Source organism: Solanum dulcamara, chromosome 3 (genome assembly GCF_947179165.1).
Source record: "Solanum dulcamara chromosome 3, daSolDulc1.2, whole genome shotgun sequence".
Lineage (NCBI taxonomy): Eukaryota > Viridiplantae > Streptophyta > Magnoliopsida > Solanales > Solanaceae > Solanum > Solanum dulcamara.
In genome coordinates, this window is record NC_077239.1 from 80,902,118 (window position 1) to 80,923,565 (window position 21,448).

The 21,448-nt window shown below is 34.5% G+C and overlaps 1 protein-coding gene and 1 pseudogene across 1 annotated transcript; both read right to left on the reverse strand.

The window, feature by feature from the left end:
* Positions 1-4,553: 4,553 nt before the first annotated feature.
* LOC129881922 (putative F-box protein At1g32420) lies at positions 4,554-5,901 on the reverse strand (annotated as a pseudogene).
* A 713-nt stretch (positions 5,902-6,614) lies between these two features.
* Positions 6,615-21,448, reverse strand: LOC129883286 (beta-galactosidase 9). The gene is made up of 19 exons (XM_055957934.1): positions 21,223-21,448; positions 20,023-20,118; positions 19,714-19,826; positions 19,274-19,340; positions 18,430-18,522; positions 17,957-18,100; positions 17,223-17,311; positions 15,817-15,922; positions 15,044-15,131; positions 14,650-14,771; positions 13,490-13,687; positions 12,696-12,928; positions 11,578-11,693; positions 10,991-11,088; positions 10,499-10,609; positions 9,593-9,703; positions 8,167-8,375; positions 7,670-8,015; positions 6,615-6,950 (listed from the first exon to the last, which is right to left on the reverse strand). Exons 1-19 carry the CDS (start codon positions 21,418-21,420, stop codon positions 6,810-6,812), a joined length of 2,679 nt encoding a protein of 892 aa, XP_055813909.1. The 5' UTR covers positions 21,421-21,448; the 3' UTR covers positions 6,615-6,809.

Below are 21,448 nucleotides of genomic sequence, written 5' to 3' on the forward strand. Positions count from 1 at the left end.
TCCCACAACGTGGGGTCTGGAGAGGGTAAAATGTACGCAGACCTTACTCCCACCAAGGTAGGACGGCTGTTTTCGAGAGACCCTTGGCTCAAAAAAAGCATAAAAGGAGGTCAGATAAGGCTAAGAAGTTCAAAGCGATATGGGAAAGCAAATAACAAATAACGCAAATAACAAAAGCGACTCAGATAAAATAGAGTAATCAAAGTACAAAAAGTAATAGAAAGATAATAACAGAAGTCAGAGCATAAGAAATTATAGTGCGCTAATGCCCCTACTAATACGAGAGAATAACGAGACTATGTACTAGCCTTCATCCTAATATGAGTCCTCCACACCCTCCTATCTAAGGTCATGTCCTCGATAAGTTGTATCTGCGCAATGTCCTGTCTAATCACCTCTCCCCAATATTTTTTCGGCCTACCGCTACCTCTTCTGAAACCATTCATGGCCAACCTCTCACACCTCCGCACTGGGGCATCTGTGTCTCTCCTCTTCACATGCCCAAACCATCTCAGTCGCATTTTTCGCATCTTGTCTTCCACTGAGGTCACTCCTACCTTGTCCCGAATAGCCTTATTTCTAATCATGTCTCTCCTGGTATTCCCACATATCCATCTCAACATTCTCATCTCGGCTACTTTCATTTTTTGAACGTGAAAGACCTTAACTGGCCAACACTTCGCCCCATATAACATAGCCGGTCTAACCACTATTTTGTAGAACTTACCCTTAAGTTGTGGTGGCACCTTCTTGTCACATAGTACACCAGAAGCGAGCCTCCATTTCATCCACCCTGCCCTAATACGATGTGTGACATCATCATCAATCTCCTCGCTGTCTTGCATGATAGACCCAAGGTACATGAAACTACTTTTCATTTGGATGGCCTGGTCACTAAGCCTAACTTCCGCTCCAACCTCCTGAGGTGTCTCACTGAACTTGCACTCTAAGTACTCTGTCTTGGTCCTACTCAGCTTAAACCCTTTAAACATCAAGGTATGTCTCCAATCCTCCAGCTTAGCGTTAACTCCGCCACGAGTCTCATCTATCAGGACTATGTCGTCCGCAAAAAGCATACACCATGGCACCTCACCTTGAATTTGTCGCATCAATCTATCCATCACCAAGGCAAATAAAAACGGATTAAGGGCTGATCCTTGATGCAACTCCATCACAACTGGAAAGTACTCTGAGTCCCCTCCTACTGTCCTTACCCTGATTTTGGCACCCTCATACAGTGGCGGACCCAGGAATTTTATGAAGGGGGTTCAAAAAAAATTAAACACACTAATCAAAAAAAATGTGCTTATTCGGATTCGAACTCGCAAGCTGAGACAAGCTAAAGCGAAATATTGAACCCCACTTGCCACTGAGCTAGTCCTTTGACTTATGCTCAGGGGGTTCAATATTAAATATATACACATAAATCAAAAATTTTATCTTATATATACAATGTAATTTTTTAACGAAGGGGGTTCGGATGAACCCCCTAAACATGCCTTGGGTCCGCCCTTGCCCTCATACATGTCCTTGATCACCCTAATATACGCCACACGTACACCTTTAGCCTCCAAACATCTCCATAGTAACTCTTGTGGAACTTTATCGTAAGCCTTTTCTAGATCGATGAATACCATATGCAAGTCCCCCTTCCTCTCCCTATCTCAAAAAAATTAAACCAAAAAATCATAATTAGTCTTCACATATACAAATATTAAAATGCACACACAAATTATGTATTCAATTGATACACATCCATAAATTACGTATCAATTATACATATCATCATAACTCCAGTAGCCAATTTATACAAATACAAAGAAAACAAATTTTCGATACATAAAAAAATTATATAATAAATCTATACATATCTAGTAACTCCAGTAATCAATTGATACAAATACAAATCAAAAGAGTTTCTTGATACATATTCAAATTATGTAATCAATCGATAAATATCAAGTAACTATAATCATCGAAAATTTAAACAATCAATCTATACAAATACAAGTCATATATGGTAAGAAATTATAATCAGATACCATAAGCGTGATTTGTGGGATTGTTTTTCATTTTAATAATCGAAATTATCTCCTATTTTCATTAATTAAATTGAAGATCAATTTGTATAACTTATTAAATTCGAGCGAGATATACAAACAAAAATTGTCATAGCAAATAGAATTATACCTATAGGACGTAATTAGTAAACTGTAGCTAAGGAGGTTCTATTATGTTTCACTAGGTAGCTATTTATGAAAATTCCCCTTATGTAAATACTTAAAGTATTTCGATTTTTACTTTGTCTGTTCATTTTTACATGTTCAGTATTGACTTGACACATGACTTATGAAGTGATAAATAGAATGACAATTTTATTATGTCGCCCTTTCAAATTTAATGCTTTTTGAAAAATGCATTGAGAAATGACTATAATGAATAATAAGGATAAATTAGGAATAAAATAATAAATTATTTTTGATTTTTTAAACTGGATAAATAAAAGAGAACATTTATTTTTAATACAGTGGATGGAGGAAATAATACTTCTTACATAGTTTTCAAATATATATTAAAAAAATTCAAAAAACATAGAGATTATATATTTGTCTAATATCTACAGATTTACTCTAATATTCTTGTCTGACCATTTTCTATGTTTTTATTGAGCCGAGGGTCTTTCGGAAACAGCCGTCCTACATTGGTAGGAGTCAGTGCTGCGTACACTCTACCCTCCCCAGACCTCACGATGTGGGATTTCACTGGGTTGTTGTTGTTGTTGTTGTTGTATAGAGATTATATATTTGAATTTATGGTCAAAATTAAGAAATTTAACTCTCAAAATTTAAACTATGCCACATAATTGAGATTTAGTATATATGATTTTAAAAATCTTTTCAAAGTAACCAATAAATGAGAATACTACATATATCATGTAGATTTCAAAATATTTTTATTAGACAAATTAAAAGGCTAGATCACAAATATTTTTCACAATTATTCATACAGAGAGAGTCATACAGATAAAATTATGAGACTGAACACAAGAAATGTTTGACTTTGACTTTGATTTTGAATTACTATTTATTTTTCTTTTGGTCAGATATTTGAGGTTGTTGCAATAAATATTTTTCCAATAATGTTCTTCTTATATATTTGGTCAACATACCATAATAATATGATCTTAATTTACTTGTCATCTAGTATAAATATCTTCTACTACAATCTGTTAAAAATTGTACCACAAAAAATATTTGAAGTGACTATTCACTAAAATATTCTTCAATGGAAATTTTTGTTGTATCTTTCCGCTATTCTATTTTTCTCATTGCTTATATTTGTGGTATGTATATAAGTACTACAATTTCTCTGATAACTTATGAATCTTCTTAAATTACGATCTAAAATTTTGTAAGTTATTATAAATGTTAGAAGATAATCTAACTATTTTATCTGTAAAGTCGAGATTTATACAAACAAACATTATACCTGAATGGTCAAAACTTGATGTTGTTGAAATGAACATTATTTACACTACTCTCTTAATTTACATATGAAATATCTATAAAATAGTATTTTATATTTTTATAACACTCTTCATTTGTTTTTGTTTTTGTAGTTATGTTGGTGATGAGTCAAGTCTCAACAAATGCTCAGACTGTATGTCAAAAAGAAATTGAAGAACTTCCTTGTGATGCAAAAACTGTACCATTTTGTGTTTCCCAATGCCAAAAAGAATTTGGACAAAATTATGTTACAACAGAGTGTGTGCAGAAATATGAATGGGAAGCTATTTGTGTGTGCTTCTACAAGAATTGGGGTCCATGTCCAAAGATCCATTAAAACTTATAGCCAACAAAGGAATATTTTATTTCTATGAGTTGATAAATGAGAATGATATTTTGAAGTTGTTAGTTTTTAATAGAGGTTACTAACGATTTTATTTATCGTTTATCTTACCTTTTTATTATTATATAATTTTGATAATACTTTACCTTCTTAGACTTCATATCAGCGATTTTGTATTTTATAAAAAAAATTCTTATACATATAATGTATTTTTTGCCGATAGATCCTTCGAGATGGCTCAGTTGGTTTGGAGGGTGGTTATCCATGGATCGATTCTCCCTTAATGCCTTTTAAGTTGAACCTGTTGCACAGGACTTGCCTGATATGGTTTACATCCCCCGTGTGATTTGCAGGTTATTACACAATGAATGATTTACCCAATGCGCACAAAGTATTCACTCAAAGGGTAGAGATTGTGGCAAAGATTGTAGCGACTTAGGGTTATCTTGTAATTTTCAAAACAAAAAAAAATATTGCTAAGAGGATTCGGGTGAACTCCTTGACGCCCTCCTAGATCCGAATCTTTGCTACATTTTCCGTTTCAAAGCCGTGCAGAGTTATGATATCCAACAGGGATATCAAGAAATTCCAATGCGACGAGAAAAGAAATCAGGTAATAACACGATATGATTCATACCAAATCAATCATATGTTAAAATAATAGTTTTTATCCAATGAGCACAATTCAATATAATAGACCACAATATCATCCAAACAAGCTGCAACTACATAATATATAACTTATATAACAAGGAAATCTAAACATAACATAAAAAATAGGAAGATCACAAGTCCAAATATCTTAAAAAGCTTAAACTTGGTGATGAGAAAAGGCTTTCTGCATAACAAAAAACATCGTAAATGCAATCCTTTCCTGGAAGCTGCTGAATTTTCAAATATTCCCAACTATTTTTCCTAACATCATAAAAATATAATGCCGAAAATTGTGATTTGGACACAACAAATACAATCTCCCCATCACAAGAATTGCAAATTTCTTTACTAGTATAATCACCCAACTTGACTTGTTGAGTAAAGCAAATAATATGTCTCCTCCATCGAGAATTTCTTAAAACAACTCAGAATTATTCACGACTGCTAATTTTCCCTTCACTTCTATCAGATTATAATCCCCAAAATTACTAAAACTAAAATTCTTCCACAATTTGATAATTCTAAAGTTTTCATCTTTAACATCAAACGCAACTATGGCCTTATTAATCCTGTAATCCAACATATAGAGCCCGTTTGGATGAGCTTAAAAAAAATAACTTTTATGTATGAAGTGTTTTTAGAACTTTAAAGTGTGAAAGTTATTTTTATAAATAAGCAGTTGAGTGTTTGAATAAAAGTGTTGTTGAAAATAAGTGTTTGAATTTTAGGATTAAAAAAATAAAAAGGGTAGTTTGAGAATTTAGTTAAAATATAAGGGATATAAAAGCAAACACAAGTTAGCATTAGACAAACACGTCCAAAAGCTAAAAAAGGGATTTACGCAAACTCTCTTGTTAAAAGAAGGAACAAAATCAACCGCGCTTTCAATCTCTCTCCATTCTTCGTCTATGCTTAATGTGAATACCCAATTTTCTTGTTCTGTTAAATTCTTGTGTCATCAAAACTTTATACTTTTTTTCTTCGGGTTCACAACCTAATGAATAGTTATAAGACTTATTACTTCTCTTGTACTGGGATTCCAAATTCTAGCAGCCTCCACATTATCTTTCTACATGCAGAACAAACCATTAGCATACATTACATAGTCATAACGATTATTAGAGTTCCATTTAGAGGTTTTTCCATCTTCGTTTTGCTCAATTGTGTAAAAAGCTTCTATTTTGCTCAATAGGAACTTCGTTCCACCATCACGAGTCATAGAACGACGGTGATGAATATCTACGAAATCTGATTCTAACAAAAGGGAATATTTTTTTTTTAGAAACACACCTGAATCGCATCAAAGACTTGACAGGAAGCCATGAGAATATTTCAAAAATTATTTCTTCAGGAAGTGTAGGATTTCTTGTATTAGGTTTCATCTTCTAGATGTGTGTAGAAGGCGGCTGAAGGGTGAATTAGCACTAAACAGACCTTATAATAAATGTATTGCAGTTTTATTGTGTCAATTAAAAGTTCCGTCTCCTTCTAAAACTTTTTTTTTTCCTCATATTAATTGTCAATTTACTAAAAAATATTTTTCATTATCTACCTTAATATTTATAGTCTATTGGATCAAATTTTTAAAATCAACTTCTTTTAAAAATGCTTTTCAAAAAGTTATTTTTGGTATAAAGGGCACACTTAATTTGCATAAATAAACTCTTTTTGATTTGATAATTTAAGAAGTACAAACTATATTAAAGGAAATTAAAGAATCCTTTTTATTTTTCTACTCCTATGCAATTATTACGGAAAATTATATGAGATTTCTTTTCATTTCAATAATTGATGAACTAAAGTTTGCGTCAGTGACTTTTAAACAGTTGATGTGATGGTTTAATAGAATGTGTTTTGTCCTGTTTATGACTTTATTAACCTCATTTTTTTATGTTTCGTTGGTGTTGATTGATACAAAATTTAGGGAATATTGAACCTTAATAAAGTTGAAGTTGGTGGAGGTATTTTCAGAAAACTACGTATTAATTGACTATACTAGGCAAAAGAATCATGTTATCTAACCAATATTCTATTTGAATAAATAGTGTTAGTATAATTCTATTTGCATTTGTTACTTTGTCATATAACTTGTAGCTCGTATTCATCAGCAATAGATATTGAGATATATATTTATTTCATTTTATATACAGTAACCAAACATTTACAGATAAAATCGTCCATTTATGTTTTCTCTGTGTGATTGTAACGATGCTATCTAAGAAATGTTGCAGGGGCTCGGGGTAGGGCAACAAGTAGACGTTCAGGGAAGGTTTCGTTCTAAAAGATTCACGTGTTACCAGATCCGGTTACGAGGAAGCTGAAGTGCTGAGATCCGGTGGTGGTGAGCATTTTGCCTGAACAGCCAAACTCTTCACAACATGTCGACATGGATCTCCAAATATGGCATTGGAGATGCCAATGCTGCAACTAGTTCTTCCCTTACAAGCCTGTTACAATGAAAGTTTGGTTAAGATACTCAGAGGTGAATCCAAAATTTGAAGCTTAAGAGGTTCCTACAGCGACCTCAGATTAAAACTACATTAATAATTGGGTTCATCGTCAAACAATATAGATATTTGATGGATATTTAATACATTTACATGGTCAAGGCAAAAACTACAGGGTTCACGTGATCCACCTCTGAAGACACTCTTTGAGTATTTGACAGATTAACATGATCAAAGACTGCACCAAACTCAAACCAGCCCCCATCCCACTTGATGTCAAGGCTCACTTCTTTTTATAGTTTATTTTTTCTCTGCTGTACAAATATAACAGTGAATTCGAAGTTGAGCAATAAATATATTGCTCTAATAGAAAGGAACATAGAGATTTAACTCCCAATCAAAACAGTCAAGTTTTCATACATCGTTTAACCTGACACATCTCTTTTGTAATTGAAACATACCAGTAGATCCTTTACCCTGTACATACACTTGGCATATAGCTATCACTAATTATAAAAATCATCACGTGATGATCAAAGCTTTTTGAAGGAAACCCTATGCTATTTGCAGTTCTTAATTGTAAAGGTTGACCAACTTGTCCAACTAATTATAACTCAATCATTAAATAATTTAGTATCTGCAAGGGATACAGTTTATCTAATCGTGAAAATGGAACTCGAAATTTAAAAAAATGAGAACAAAGAAACAAATGAACATACCTGAGACACAACAGACAAGGAATTTGCAGCATGGCATTTGCCTTGGGAGAACTTTTGGCATCTGCCATTCGGATTTCCATAGCTTGCAAATTCGATAGAAGAGATTGTATGCCCTTCGTCACATTGCAAGTGCATTTCTGGTGTTTTATCCATCAAAGACAATTTTCCATTGAACTCTGAATGAGCCCACATATGTAGAGGTGGATAGTGCTTTTCCGATACTAGAGCACATATGGTTTCAGTAGAACGCGTAGAAATGGATATCTCAAATGGAGTTCTGTCTGTTTCTTCAAAGATAACTAGTACATTATTAGATATCTTTAGCCATGATCTAGGTATATGGTACCTGGTCCAAAAGAAAAAACCTTCATAAGCAACAGAATCTACCAGCGTAGATCCATTTCACAGCACGTACACAGGTGTGGTCTCATACAATCATGAGAGTCAAATTTACTGAGAACGTAAATTAGAATTTCAGCAAGTAAAAGTGTTCATACCAGGCCTGAGTAATCTCTCCACAGTTTGTCCTACATTTATCAGAGTTGTAAGCACCACGATAGTCACAAGTTCTTCCACATCCATTATTTGGTGCAACTAAAGTCCAATATCTTCCTATATGGTGACCATTAACCCATGCCTGACCTTTTCCCATGCTACTAAAATCAAGTGCAACTGGATCTGTCCCGCGTGGGGCATCAAACTTTGTCTGCTCAACCAATGAGACAAACCCCTCAATATCGCTCTTATACCAACGAACACAACCAAAAATAAAAGTAAACATCGAGAAGCGCCTGTTCCAAGAAATTTTGCAGTAGCATAGGAAAAAGAAATGAAAGGAATGTAAAGAATTCCTAATCTACGAGCTATTAGGAACATATTCTCGAAAAGGAATGAAAGGGATGACTTTCCTTTTACCTAATAACATCTTATTCTACGATCTACGAATAAGAAATAGGAGCATCTAGCTATGTAGCAATCACTAGGCAGAGAAGAAGTCAAAAGTTTGCTCCCCTCTTCAATCAATGCTTCCGCGTCCGTCATAGAGGAAGTAAAGGATCCATAAACGTGATACCAATTAGCTGGGACTAAAGCTTATACTGATTAGATACATCTTGACTTATCCCAAAAAATGCTAGTGGTAGTTGTTACACTTACATTTGATCCGATGTTTATTGAAAGTCCTTTTATTCTGGCTATAGATTTGTATCCATGCAAGGATTGGGAGATTTTGAGAATCTTTAAAGAACTCCTAATTTTCTTTACAAGAAAAATTATCACGTATTACGACACAAAAGGTACCATTTCCTCCACACGCAAGTAAAGAAATTCTATAAAATGCACCTGAATAGAACATAAAGGATTCAGAGAAATACATATAGTTGACCCCAATTAATTTGAAATTGAGGCATAGTCAATTGATTGATTAAGGTGAGAATGAAATGTCCTTTAGCGATTGAAAATTTTCCATTATATACTCCCAGTTTCCCCTAACAATAAAAGAGAAAGGTCAAAAAGTTCTCACTACTCTTACTAGGCACTGGGAATATGAAAATTGAAGGTAAGTCTTAGAGAATAAATTCTTCATATAGAATGCAATGGAAGACTTGAAATACGATCACAGAAATTGACCAAACAATACCGAAGATCTTCTTCTATGATAAGTCTTTCTAGTAGTATCAAGTGTGGTGGCTTGCTTCACCCACAAATAAGTGATAACTTAAGGAAGACAATAGAGACATAATCACATACAATAATTAAGGAATCAATGTCAGAGATATGTAACTTGAGCGACTGAACAATGGTCATAAGCACTTCGACACAAAACAATTGACATTAATTTTAAGAAATAATATTGCCAATTATTAGCAAGTTTCCCCCTATGCTAGTGACAGCCGAATCTGGTATTATCTTTTGACAACTTACCTTGTACCATGAAAAGACTGATGGAGTTGCATCATTAGGCAACTCAGTCCATCCTGCACTTTCAGCACTATTGACATCATATACTTTCAGGAATTCTCCTTTAAGCCCCACCTGTTGAACACAAAACTAAACTTGAGGTTTCCTATTTTTCAGCTGTATAATGAAAAAGCATAAGAAAGTTTAATCATCTCCAAGTTCGCATTAACATCAAATTTCTTTATTCGCATGTGGAGGAAATGGTACCTTTTTTTCAAGTAGATTCTGTGTGCATAGCCTGAATTATCAAATTTTGTAAATTCACAAGCAGAGAAAAGATGGATATAGAAACCTTGCTTTTTTCAGGTTATATTTTAAGTAGATATAGGAAGTTGTTTTAGCTTAACTGAAGGAACACACTATGGGTCCACAAATGAGAGGTTATTGCAAATTAGCAATCTACTTGAACATGAAAGAAACCTTATATTCACCGAGAAAAGATGCATATTCGAAAGCTTTTGGACAGAATCTAATGGAGACTTTTTCCACATCTTATCCACGATTCTATCATCAATTTACTCAGCACCATTGACACTGTTCAAATACCACTAATAAGTGGAAAGTGAACCCCACTTGTCCTTCCAGTCTAGAATAGTTTCTCTGATTTTGTTTTTTCTAATTGTTCTAACACTCACGAGATGAAGGGCATGAATATCCCTTTGAACTCATTACAAACTGCAAGTTACCTGAGTAACTATCAACACCAAAGTAAATATATGCTCTTACATCCTTATTTCAAAGTTACTTTCATATGCACATATATAAGAGCAAGAGACATCAGTCTCTGCAACAACTCTCATAAATAATAAGTTTGATCTTCTTATCACGTGTGACCATCAAGATTCATTTAAGGTGAAGAAAATGAGGTACCTGGTAGGTCCACAAGGATGTTGTGAGATTAATATCCCCGTTTCTGCATCCCGTAAGCTTCAGCTGACCTTTAAAACCTGCCCCATCCTTCTCTAAGAAGGCACCATAATTCTGAAAATATGGCAAAAAAGTCTTTTTCAGCTTTTGAGGTCAGTAAGGGATGAAGCTTGAGAGCCTTTTATGAGTCATATTAAATATTTGAAAAACCATAAAGTGAAATGGAAACTAGCCCGAAAACATGCATCATCACCACTTATTCAAGTAAGGAATTAAATAAGAAAGAGAAACTGAGGTTAGGGGTTCAAAATATGGAATTTGGACACCGGAAGATTGTTGTCTTTTCCCAATTCTGATGAGAGTAAGAGATGATAGAACTTCAGGTTTCCCCAAAAAATTAGTATCACTTCTTTCAAGTTTAAGATAAGATAATACTTCAGATATAACATGATTAAAACTGCCACCAGACTAATTCAACTTCTAAACTAGCTTTACCTGCAATCCCACCGTCTCAGATAATAGCAGTATGTCATTGTATCCCTGAACCAGCTTAACAGGTTGAACCACCTTGATCCATTTGCCTTTCACACTACCTTCACTTGCAACAGACACATGTAAAAGGATGACGAATCGGAGACATAAGGAGAAAAAGGGACACAAAAGACTACGCTAGCATGGCCAAACGTTGGGACAGACCTTCTCAAAGCTAGCTTGACTAATGTTTCAGCGCCATGCAGTATAAGAACAAGCAAAATAGTGATATTTTGTATGAGTAATTGACAGACACTCTACGAAAATCCATCAGACCATTATGCTCAGAGATGGAAACTAACATAAATTTAGAAATCATATTTCTACGATAATCTGTCAGACCTTCCCTATGCTCAGAGATGGAAATTAACATAAATTTGAAAATCACATTCATGCACTGTTACCTCTACAAAAAAAATCATATTCGTGCAGACCAAGAAAAGTTCAATGTCTGAAGTGCACTTTGACAATGCCAGGAGAATTGGGTACTGCTATAACACAAAGAACAGAGATGCATAATAATATAGTACAAAAGAAACCTAACCAAATACCTGCAAGCTGCCCATTAACAAAAATGCGAACAAAATCGCGCATGCTTTCAATATCAATTGTTGGACTAACATCATTTTCCTCCCAAAATGAGATGTCATCATCAGATATATATATCCTGCATTCATCAGAGATAGCAGAGTAACTCGTCACTATTTCAGTTTGCAACCAGTGATAAATGTTATGAATCTATTTGTAACCAAATCTTCCGGTGTTTTTGGTGTAGGTTCTGTGTGGCTATTCACTTGTTAAAAGAAAACATATCATGAATCGAAGAGAATCGGGAGACAACAGAACTTTGAGAAAATGAAGTTATTATATGGACAATCATCAATATTGTCGCCCACCAAACAATTATCTCAAAAGCCAAAAGCACCAAAATATCTGCAGATGCTCATCCAAGCAGGCTTGACATTATTAATGCCTAACTACTCACAAACAAACTCAGAACCAAATGCCAGGATAACAACACTTGGGCATTAAGAAATTTTATGCTTCATCTATCCTAAAACCTCAAAGAAGTTCATATTGCCTTAGTTGAAATTCTAATATTCCTTTTAGTCCTACAAATTGAAATCCTCAGACTTAAGTATCACATTTCTCCAGTGATTCAGAAGCCAAAGTACATTAGTGCAGGGGTTAAAAAGGAAAAGAACACAGACAAACAGACAAAGACAGGCACAAACAGTGGTAATACAGGGAAAGAACAGTTTGGTTAAACCAAAGTGTCCTACCTGTAGTTTTTTAAGTTAGTCTGACATCTAATGTTAAGTTGACAACCAGCAGATAGAGTGGCCATGTAAAGTGTATTTTCATCATAAATGTTGTCGCGTACAATACTCTGTAGTATATAAACATCAAACTCGTTAATTTATGAAGAGAGCGACCCACTGGCCATCTAATGTCAAAAGATTTAACACGCTCACAATCACTTTTTACAAGATTTTGGCTTCTGAGGCCATCTTCGCGTGTTCGAAGTTGCTTTCAATTCAGTACAGATGTCATCTAAGAATGTGGTATAACAGTGAGGTTTTAAAGCTTTATATGGAATTGGACAAATCCCATATTAAGGTAGTAATCACTGTTTAGTCTGATCTAAGCTCACATAAGTTTGAAATACCTGGTCAGATACCACAGGTAATCAGACTGGTCTTTTGTCACATTCAGATGCTCCAGTATCCCATTAGAAGTGAAATTCTTGTCACCCCACACACCAAGTGGCTCCTTCAATGTCATCCAAGATTGTGAAATACTTTCGAGCTTGCTTTTAATGATTAATTGTGGAAACAAAGAATTATTCCCAACTGAAACAGAATCAGAGCCCACTGTTTTGATTGAAGTTTGGGCCCCCACCTGTTTAAGGAATGCAAGAAAAAAAGAAATTAAACACATTATTAAAATTAATCATAAAGTACTACCTAGTTTTAGAAGCATTCTGGTGATGAGGTCACTATTTTATACTTGAAAGAGAGTGGGTCCTTCTAACTAAAGTTTAGCTTTAGTAACCAGCATATGTTTCTCTTTCAAACAACATGCGCAAGTACACCTAAACTGTAGCTAAATTCACAACACATTGCCAGGTCTTATGGTGACAAATCATAATTTCGGATGAACTATTTGCCAAAAGGGTCACAAACATTTGATTCAACCATTTTTTCAGAAGCTATAGGAGACAACTTGAGTTGCAATGGAAAACCATCAATCTTTGTAATCTACTGACTACCATCGTCCACACAGAAATGGTAACTACTGCAGCCTCAGTTTGTGGAAGCCACACATATGACAGCATTATCAATACAATATAACAAGCTTGGAATAAAAAGAAAATAATGAAACAAGTACACATGCAAGCATTGACAGCAATCTTTTGAACTTCAAACTTATACTCTTTCAACTGTGGGAACATCAACAAACCTTAGCTGTGTTGAAAGCTGTGTTTCTGCAATCTGGCAGAATACTCACTGACCATGGAGGTAAAGTATACTCTTGACCGTAAAATTTCACTGTTGCTAATGCATGTTCATCAATATTTGCAATAAATGCAGCACATATGCCTTCATTCAAGGACATATATTGGCCATTGTTGTTGGATGTTCCACGATAGACATGTGCCTGAAGTAACATGACAAGCATCAAATACCAAGGGATGAAATGGTAAAGCAGAAAAGGAATCACAAATATGATGATTCACAAGAACTATTTTAAGGTAAGAAGAAGAGAGTAATACTATCCTAAAAGCACAGTGATTTATGCTTTGCATAAAATAACGGAGTCCATCCTTTATTCGTTTCTGCCTTTCCTTTATTTTTCAGATAAAGTACCGAGTAGGATTCCCAAGTGTTGCCAACTGTCCACTCTAACAACATCATAAGTAGCAAAAGATACAAAGTCTCATTCGTAATTCACAAACTTCCCTCAGCGGAAGGTGTTGTCATTTGGAAGAAAAGAAAAAGAATTAACTCTGTAAATTAGATTTGGTAGGCCATTAGTCCATGGTAATTAATTTCCTGATCTAAAAGAAAGATTTTTTTCCTCACCTCACCAATCAAATCAACTAGATTGATCCATTGACCAGATAAATTTCCTTGATTTGAATATGAGATTTTCCTCCTATTTTCCAGATATAAATGGTGTTGTAAATAGCTCGCAATGCTCTTATCTGCTCTTCTTCAGAAGGACGATAAATGTAGGTGCAATTTTTTTTATGGAGCACTAATCTGTAAACATAGGTGATATATTGTTCGTCCTGTTAGCAACAGCTGACTGCAACCTTCTCAAAAAGCAAGAATAACAATAACTATGTTCTATCAAAGACATTATCAAGTGAAGCATCATAATAATAACTGATGGAATTTTGGAATTACAAGATATCTCAAGACATTTTGTAGCTGTCCCAGAACAAAGTAAAAACATGATGCGCTTTCGATAATTAACAAAAAGTAATAAGTACCTCTGCAAAGGTAGTCTGGAAAACTCACATTCATCACAATATATTCAACAACTGACATTTTATTTACACTTAATAACATGTGGACTTACAGCAATACCAGAGATTACCCAAGCCTATAACTGACCTCCTGTTTTGGTCCCAGTTTAATATACTGAGGTGAATCAGCAGCGACAAGAGCAGGTTCACAAAGCTTTATAGCAGCATGCAGATCCTTCAAATGGCCCCATTTAGGTTGACGTATTAGTCCTATACAATATAGTAACCATGAGAACAAGAGAGAAAATATTGATTGTTTAATGATTATAATACACTTATTTATAGACATAAGTGGGACAATATCTTATTAAAGGACTTGGCACTTCTAATATGTTAACCATATGGATAATCCTAACACTAACACTTTAATATTCTATCAGTGACAGATTAACATAGACCTTTCCATAAGGTAAGATATCAAAGTAGTTGTTGCGGTCTATTTAATGAGTACTTATGAAAAAAGAGGTTATTATCAATGTTACCATATTCGTCAAGTGGAGCATCATAATCATAGCTAGTGATTTGAGTTGGGCCTCCAGCAGTCCGGCCAAAATTTGTGCCACCAAAATACTGGTATTACAAGATGAAACAGTCGGTCAGCAAGGAAACTGTTTTCTGCCTGGAAAAGAAAAGGGAAGTTCCAGATATCCAAGTTCCCAACCCTTTTTTTTGCATCCAATTACTCTAGTAGTGGTAAAACAGTTTCCGTCAAGAAACTATGAGTCTAGCAAAAGTGTGGGGAAGTTGAAAGGAAATGGTTTTTTCTTATTTGAACTATCATTACACTTGAAAGGTTGATTTCTTCCTAGTTAAACTATCATTTTCCCGTCAAACAAACGTGTGGAAGGAAAAATGATCTTCTCTTCCTTATTTCCAGAAATTTTCTCTAGAAATACATTTTCTAGTGTCTTTCTTGACATCAAAACAAACCTAATACGAGCTTTTACCCAGTAGTAATGAGTAATTCAAGCCTCTCTGCTTTGCATAAACTGGTAATCAACATTTAACCACACATAAAATGTCTGTTTGAACTCATCAACAAACAAATACTTGATATAGAACAAAGTCCTATTAATCAAGAAAAGAGATGTTCAGGTGGAACTGGGTAATCTGACTATCGCTTTACAAGAATACTTTTAAAAGAATTACAAGTAAGGTCCGTTGGAATAGGAGAGAGTTCAATATATAAGGTACATGCCTTATCTGTTCCAGACTGCAAAATAAACTTTAAAGAGCATCAGAGGTATCTAAATACCATATAATAGTTCTGTAAGCTGCCTCCACGCTGAAAGAAACGAGCAATTGCAAATGCAATATCCTCGGAAGGTCTATGTGGGAGTCTTTCACCCCAATTTGCAAACCTGCAGTTAAGAAAAGAAATAAGATTGTCTTTTTTTCCCTTTTTCTGTATGTTACTGACTCCTCAACTTGATCAAAAATGTAGCTAAGAGTTCCTGCATTCCTTTTTGAGTTGCATACACCAGAGGGAGGCATGGAAAAATAAAGAAGAGCATAATGAAGGGATATGAGCTCAAGTATACCACGTTTTCCTGGATCATAGTTCTTGAGTTAGATTTCAGTATGCAATGTCCATCTATCTGAAGAACTAATAATACTAAACTAATTAATCAACTGACCTAAACCTGAGAAGAAGACTTTCCAAGATCTAACATGCACATTTTAATCAAGCAAAGAACTCCACCTCCATCCTTTAGCCTAAGCTAATACATTAACTTGTTAATCCTTCACTTCATATGATTGTCATCTTTCATGAGAGTAACAGATTGGGGAGCAGCTGACCTTGGGAACCTTATCTTTTCTTGGACCATTTGAAACAAACTAGATAAAAGTTCTGCTGATCACAAAGACGTCCACTATTACCCTTCTGAAATTATGATGGACCTCATATGTGAAGGTATAATTACTGAAGGGGAGGAGAAGTTTCCCCTGAGGAATGGATTTCCACACATAGCTGGAAACTTAAAAATCGAGTGCTGATACTCCATCATTACTGAATTTATTGTTCTAAACTTTGAAGTTTTAAATCCCAATCTAGCTTTCCTGACATTATTTTCTTGATAATATTCTCCTTCGGTTAAGAGATGTTCATATATTTACACTAGTTTCCGGACTAAGAATATTATATATGAGAGAGATAAACATATGAGAGGGAAGACTTACAGGAACAAAATTGCCTCTCATGTAGATTTGCCATTATTCTAAGCTTTCGTAACAGAGGATATGTGGAAGAATAGAAAGTCAAGTATAAAGGTCAGATTCTACCGAGAATCAGACCATTGTACAATTTAGTTGAAACCTTGTGAGAAGAATTAAGGTTTTCTTAATTTCTGGTGGTGACTGTCCTTTCCTGTAAATATGGTTTAAATGCTCATGAATACAATGTTACCATTTTCACCCAAAAAAAAAAGGGGGGGGGGGGCAGATTCTGCCGAAAACAACTTTTTATAAATAGGTGATCTATGCAAGGAAAGAAATGTTGCTATTTAGTTCATGAGTTATAGAGAAGTTAACTCTCATGTTAGAGATCGTATAGTCATAACACTAACAAGAACCTAAGGTTTCCTGGAATCATGCACATACTGGTTCAGAATTCAGTGAAATGACAAGAAAGGTCTAACAAACAAGAAGCAATCACCATACCATCCATCCCAATTCTCGGTCCAAATTTTCGGTTTCTTCTCGGAATTTGGCGTGAAACCATCACAATAGTATGCATTGCAAGTATCTATCTGTTAAAAAGAAAAATTCTATAACATAACAAGATAAAGAAAAGATAGAATACCCAGGCCCTAAAAAGGAGGACTAATAATAACATAAGACAGAAAAATAAATCAGAGAAACTGCTGCTTTCGAATTATAAATTTATTCGAAAAAGTTTAAGAAACCAGGACTTGTTCATCTCAGATCAGTTTGCTAGAATTCATGTGTTCGCTTAACTTGAAAATTCAATTGACTGTATTAGTTCTATATGATAAGGAGTTAAATTTGTTTAAGTTTTAACGTAAAGGTTCAAATTGATCAGTTTCTATACCAGCTTAGATTTTACAAAAGAAACTCAAAAAAATATGTGCATATTCGCATGAAACTTCTAAACACTAGTTTTCCTGCAACTTGTTCAATGAAATAAATTGCTTAAAACATATTATTAAATGGATCTTTTTATTCAAAACTATTAGAGATTAAATAGCCGAGGGTCTATCGGAAACAGCCTCTCTACCCCCACAAAGGTAGGGGTAAGGTCTGCGTACATCCTACCCTCCCCAAACCCCACTTGTGGGATTATACTAGGCTGCTTGTTGTTGTTGCTGTTGTATTAGAGACTAAATAGACCAACTAGCTACAATTAGAGAAGATCAGGGAATCAATTGCATTACGATGTATTCTGGAGCATCAGTTTGTCTGCACATGACCCATGGAACACCAGCACCAAGACCAACAGCCATTTCAGCAGCCCATTTCATATATATCTTCCCCTTGGGACCAAATGAGCTTTCAATATTTCCATACTCATTTTCAATCTGACAAAAGTTTAACGTCATACAAAGGCACAAGTCTAGTTTAAACCTAGATGCAGAAGCATGCAAGGACATATGCAGAGGGAAAGGGCAGAAGATAGATGAAAGTGCCAAATTTATCAGTGTCTGTAAACATCTCTAAAACTGGACATCCATTAATCATTTCAAGAGGAAATTACTCAGATCCAGTTGTAAGGTGCATTATTCATGTCAATGATTTCAAGCAGTCTTGACAGAAAAATTCCTACTCATCTAACTAATTAAGTGCAGTTATTAGACTTACCGTAATACTGATATTCTAATTAGTGATTCAGGATAAGAAATTTCATAACCTGCAGCAAAATGATAGGACCACCTTGCCACGAAAAGAGTGACCCAGCTATCATAAGATCAACTATCTTTTTAACATAGCGCTCCATCTCCTCCTGGAAAAGTGTTTCAATTTGTCAAATCTCAATCTTCCAGCAGCCAATTAATGCTCTTAAACTACCACAACGGCAATTTAACCAACAAAGTGTTGGACCAACTTATTTTTTGCTGATTCAATCAATCAACCAACTACGCCACAATTCCAAATGAATCTTAGCTAAACAGAAACAAAAAATCAGTATAAACAAGGAATGCCTTCCATAAAATGCATGGAATAGGTGTTTTATTTGAGATCCAAAGAACAACAACTACAAGAATGTAACGTTCCAATAGAGAAACAGGTTGAAAAAATTTGCCCAGTTATTTGCTCCTGCGAAAAAATCTTGAGGGGATGAGGAACAGAAGGACAGAACTAATCTTGAAATGCACGTGTGAACACAATAAACGAAAAGCAGAGGCTTGTTGTTGACGATAACATAGTGCTAACAAAGCACTTAATAGAAACATGTTGGACGATTCTCCTCCCACTTTATTGACCACTAGGACATACCCTGAGTGCTATGTCTAACAATGTATCTAATATCTATATAAGGTTAATTGCATTAAGTATTAATAACGTCTCGTTGAATCAATATGGAAACTATAATATGTGCAGCAGACATGGAGGCCACAAATTAGGTCCAACAAAAACCAGACATGACCAAACAAACAAGTATCTTTAAAGTTTAGCAGGTCACACTCCAAGGACACCTCAAAAAGGCCTCATACAATTCTACAGAAAGATTACTGTTCCCCCTGCTATAATACCTTGAATGGTGCATTATCTGTTCGAAATTCTATTCCAGGTATATCACGAAGCCATATGGGGAAGCCCCTGCAATACAGGCAGTAAATCACCTAGTGAGATCAACAGAGAAACTCACAGTGGTGACACAAATGTGTGTACGCCCTTCTGCTATATTCTTTTGTTGACAACTCTATTTTTTTACTTTATTCTAATTTCAAAAAAATAAGGATCTCTCAGTTCTAACTTGTCAGCTACTGAATAACTACAAATTCTCATTTCAAGATAGCACCTTTCTCTGTTGTTGCTTATCAACTTGTGAGAGTGGAAGTAATGCATTTACCATACACAGTTATTGCTTTATTGAAAAAATATACTAGATCTTGAAGCATGACAACACATCTTACATGCACTAATGATAAAGTAAAAATTGAGCAGGGAAATATTGGAAACAGAACGTAACCCGAAATTCCATTCTGCACAAGCATAAGGACCTATTCGAAGAAAGAGAAACAATCCATGAGATCCAACTAGCTTTGCAAACTTGACAATATCATATCTTCCTTCAAAGTTATACTGAAAAGAGAAGCAGTTCAGAAATATCAAGAACTTCTACAGATAAAGGTTAAAGAGATTAAATAGTAGGTAACACAAAAAGAGTCAGTTGAAGAACAAGACCGACTCGTTTAATATTATAGACTCTACAAGAATATAGATTGCATTACCTACAGAGCAACAAACAACAAAATGCAAGTTTTCAGGAAATGAATACCTGTCCTCTCGTTGGCTCATGACCATTCCAAAATGTATAAGTCTCAATGACATCTGCACCACCTTCTTTGCTCCTAGCTATCAATTTAGGCCACATCTGGCACATGTGACATGTACAAGACTTATATAAACTCAGACAATTCATACCCTATGTTCTTCAATAGAACATGACCAAAACAAGATAGATAAGTTCAGCTAACATATATAACATCGATGTTAATATTTTCATTTCAGACTTTTATGGAACATCAAACTAAGAGTTAAGTTCTTTAAATTACATGAAAGAACTGTTCCAAGAAATTCAGTAACTATAGCAAGATCATATTTTTATTTGATTATTTGATGTCCATCGAGATTTTTGAAATGATTTAGGGATCTGAAATTCAGATGTATTTTCACTGATCGAAAAGCAACAATTTTCAAAATTAAGACATTGCAAATTAATGTTTCCCTTGAAACTGCTTCACAGAAAAACATTATAATAAAAACTATGGTCTTTATCTTTTTTTTCCTACTTAATTCACCATTAATCCAGAACAATCCACATAGCAGCTACCTTTTGCTTGATCTTTTTTCCCAATTCCATGGAATTCTAATTCGCCACTCTGATACAATATAATTCCTCAAGAGATTTTTCTTTTTCGGACGGTTCCAAAAAACCCATTGCCATCTTTCTCCATTTGGAAATAATTTACATTTTAACTTAAATCATTACTCTCATAGCAATTACTACATAGTAAGGAATTACATATTATATTGAAGAACACAAGATATTATGAATAATTTCGATACGTCCAATTATATATTCCTTCTGTTCACTTTTACCTGTCACATTTCACTTCACGAGATTCAATTTGACTAATCTTTGGAACTGAATTGAATTAGATTAATTAATTCAATATTTAAAATTTAAACTTTAAATGTTCAAAAATTATATGAAAATATTATAAGTTACAATATGTTGTACTGGTCAAAGTCCATGCAATTTGAGCTCAAAAACCGAAATGTGACAAGTAAAAGTGACTTATGCATCAAAAATCTGTCTATTCTTAAATTTTGTGCACAATCAAAGAGCAGCAAATTAACAGGAAAATAAAACTTCTAAACAAAATTCAGTCATTAAAAAAACGAAAATTACATGCTTTTACTAATCACATAGACTGCAATTGCCATTAGCAAAAGTGAAGGTTCCAATATTAACCTCAGGAGTGGCGCGAGGGTAGTGAATGCCAGCGGAGATAAGGATACGGCGTTTACCGCCGATGATAAGAGCACGGTGATCGTAGGTGACATTGAACGGCTTGAAATACTCGCCGGCGACGATCGCCAAGTGTATAGATAACGCCGTTAGTATTGACGGAAGACTCAGAGTTTTTCTTCTGTTCATAGCTAATGCCATTTTCTTTTTTCTGTTTTGATAGTTAAAA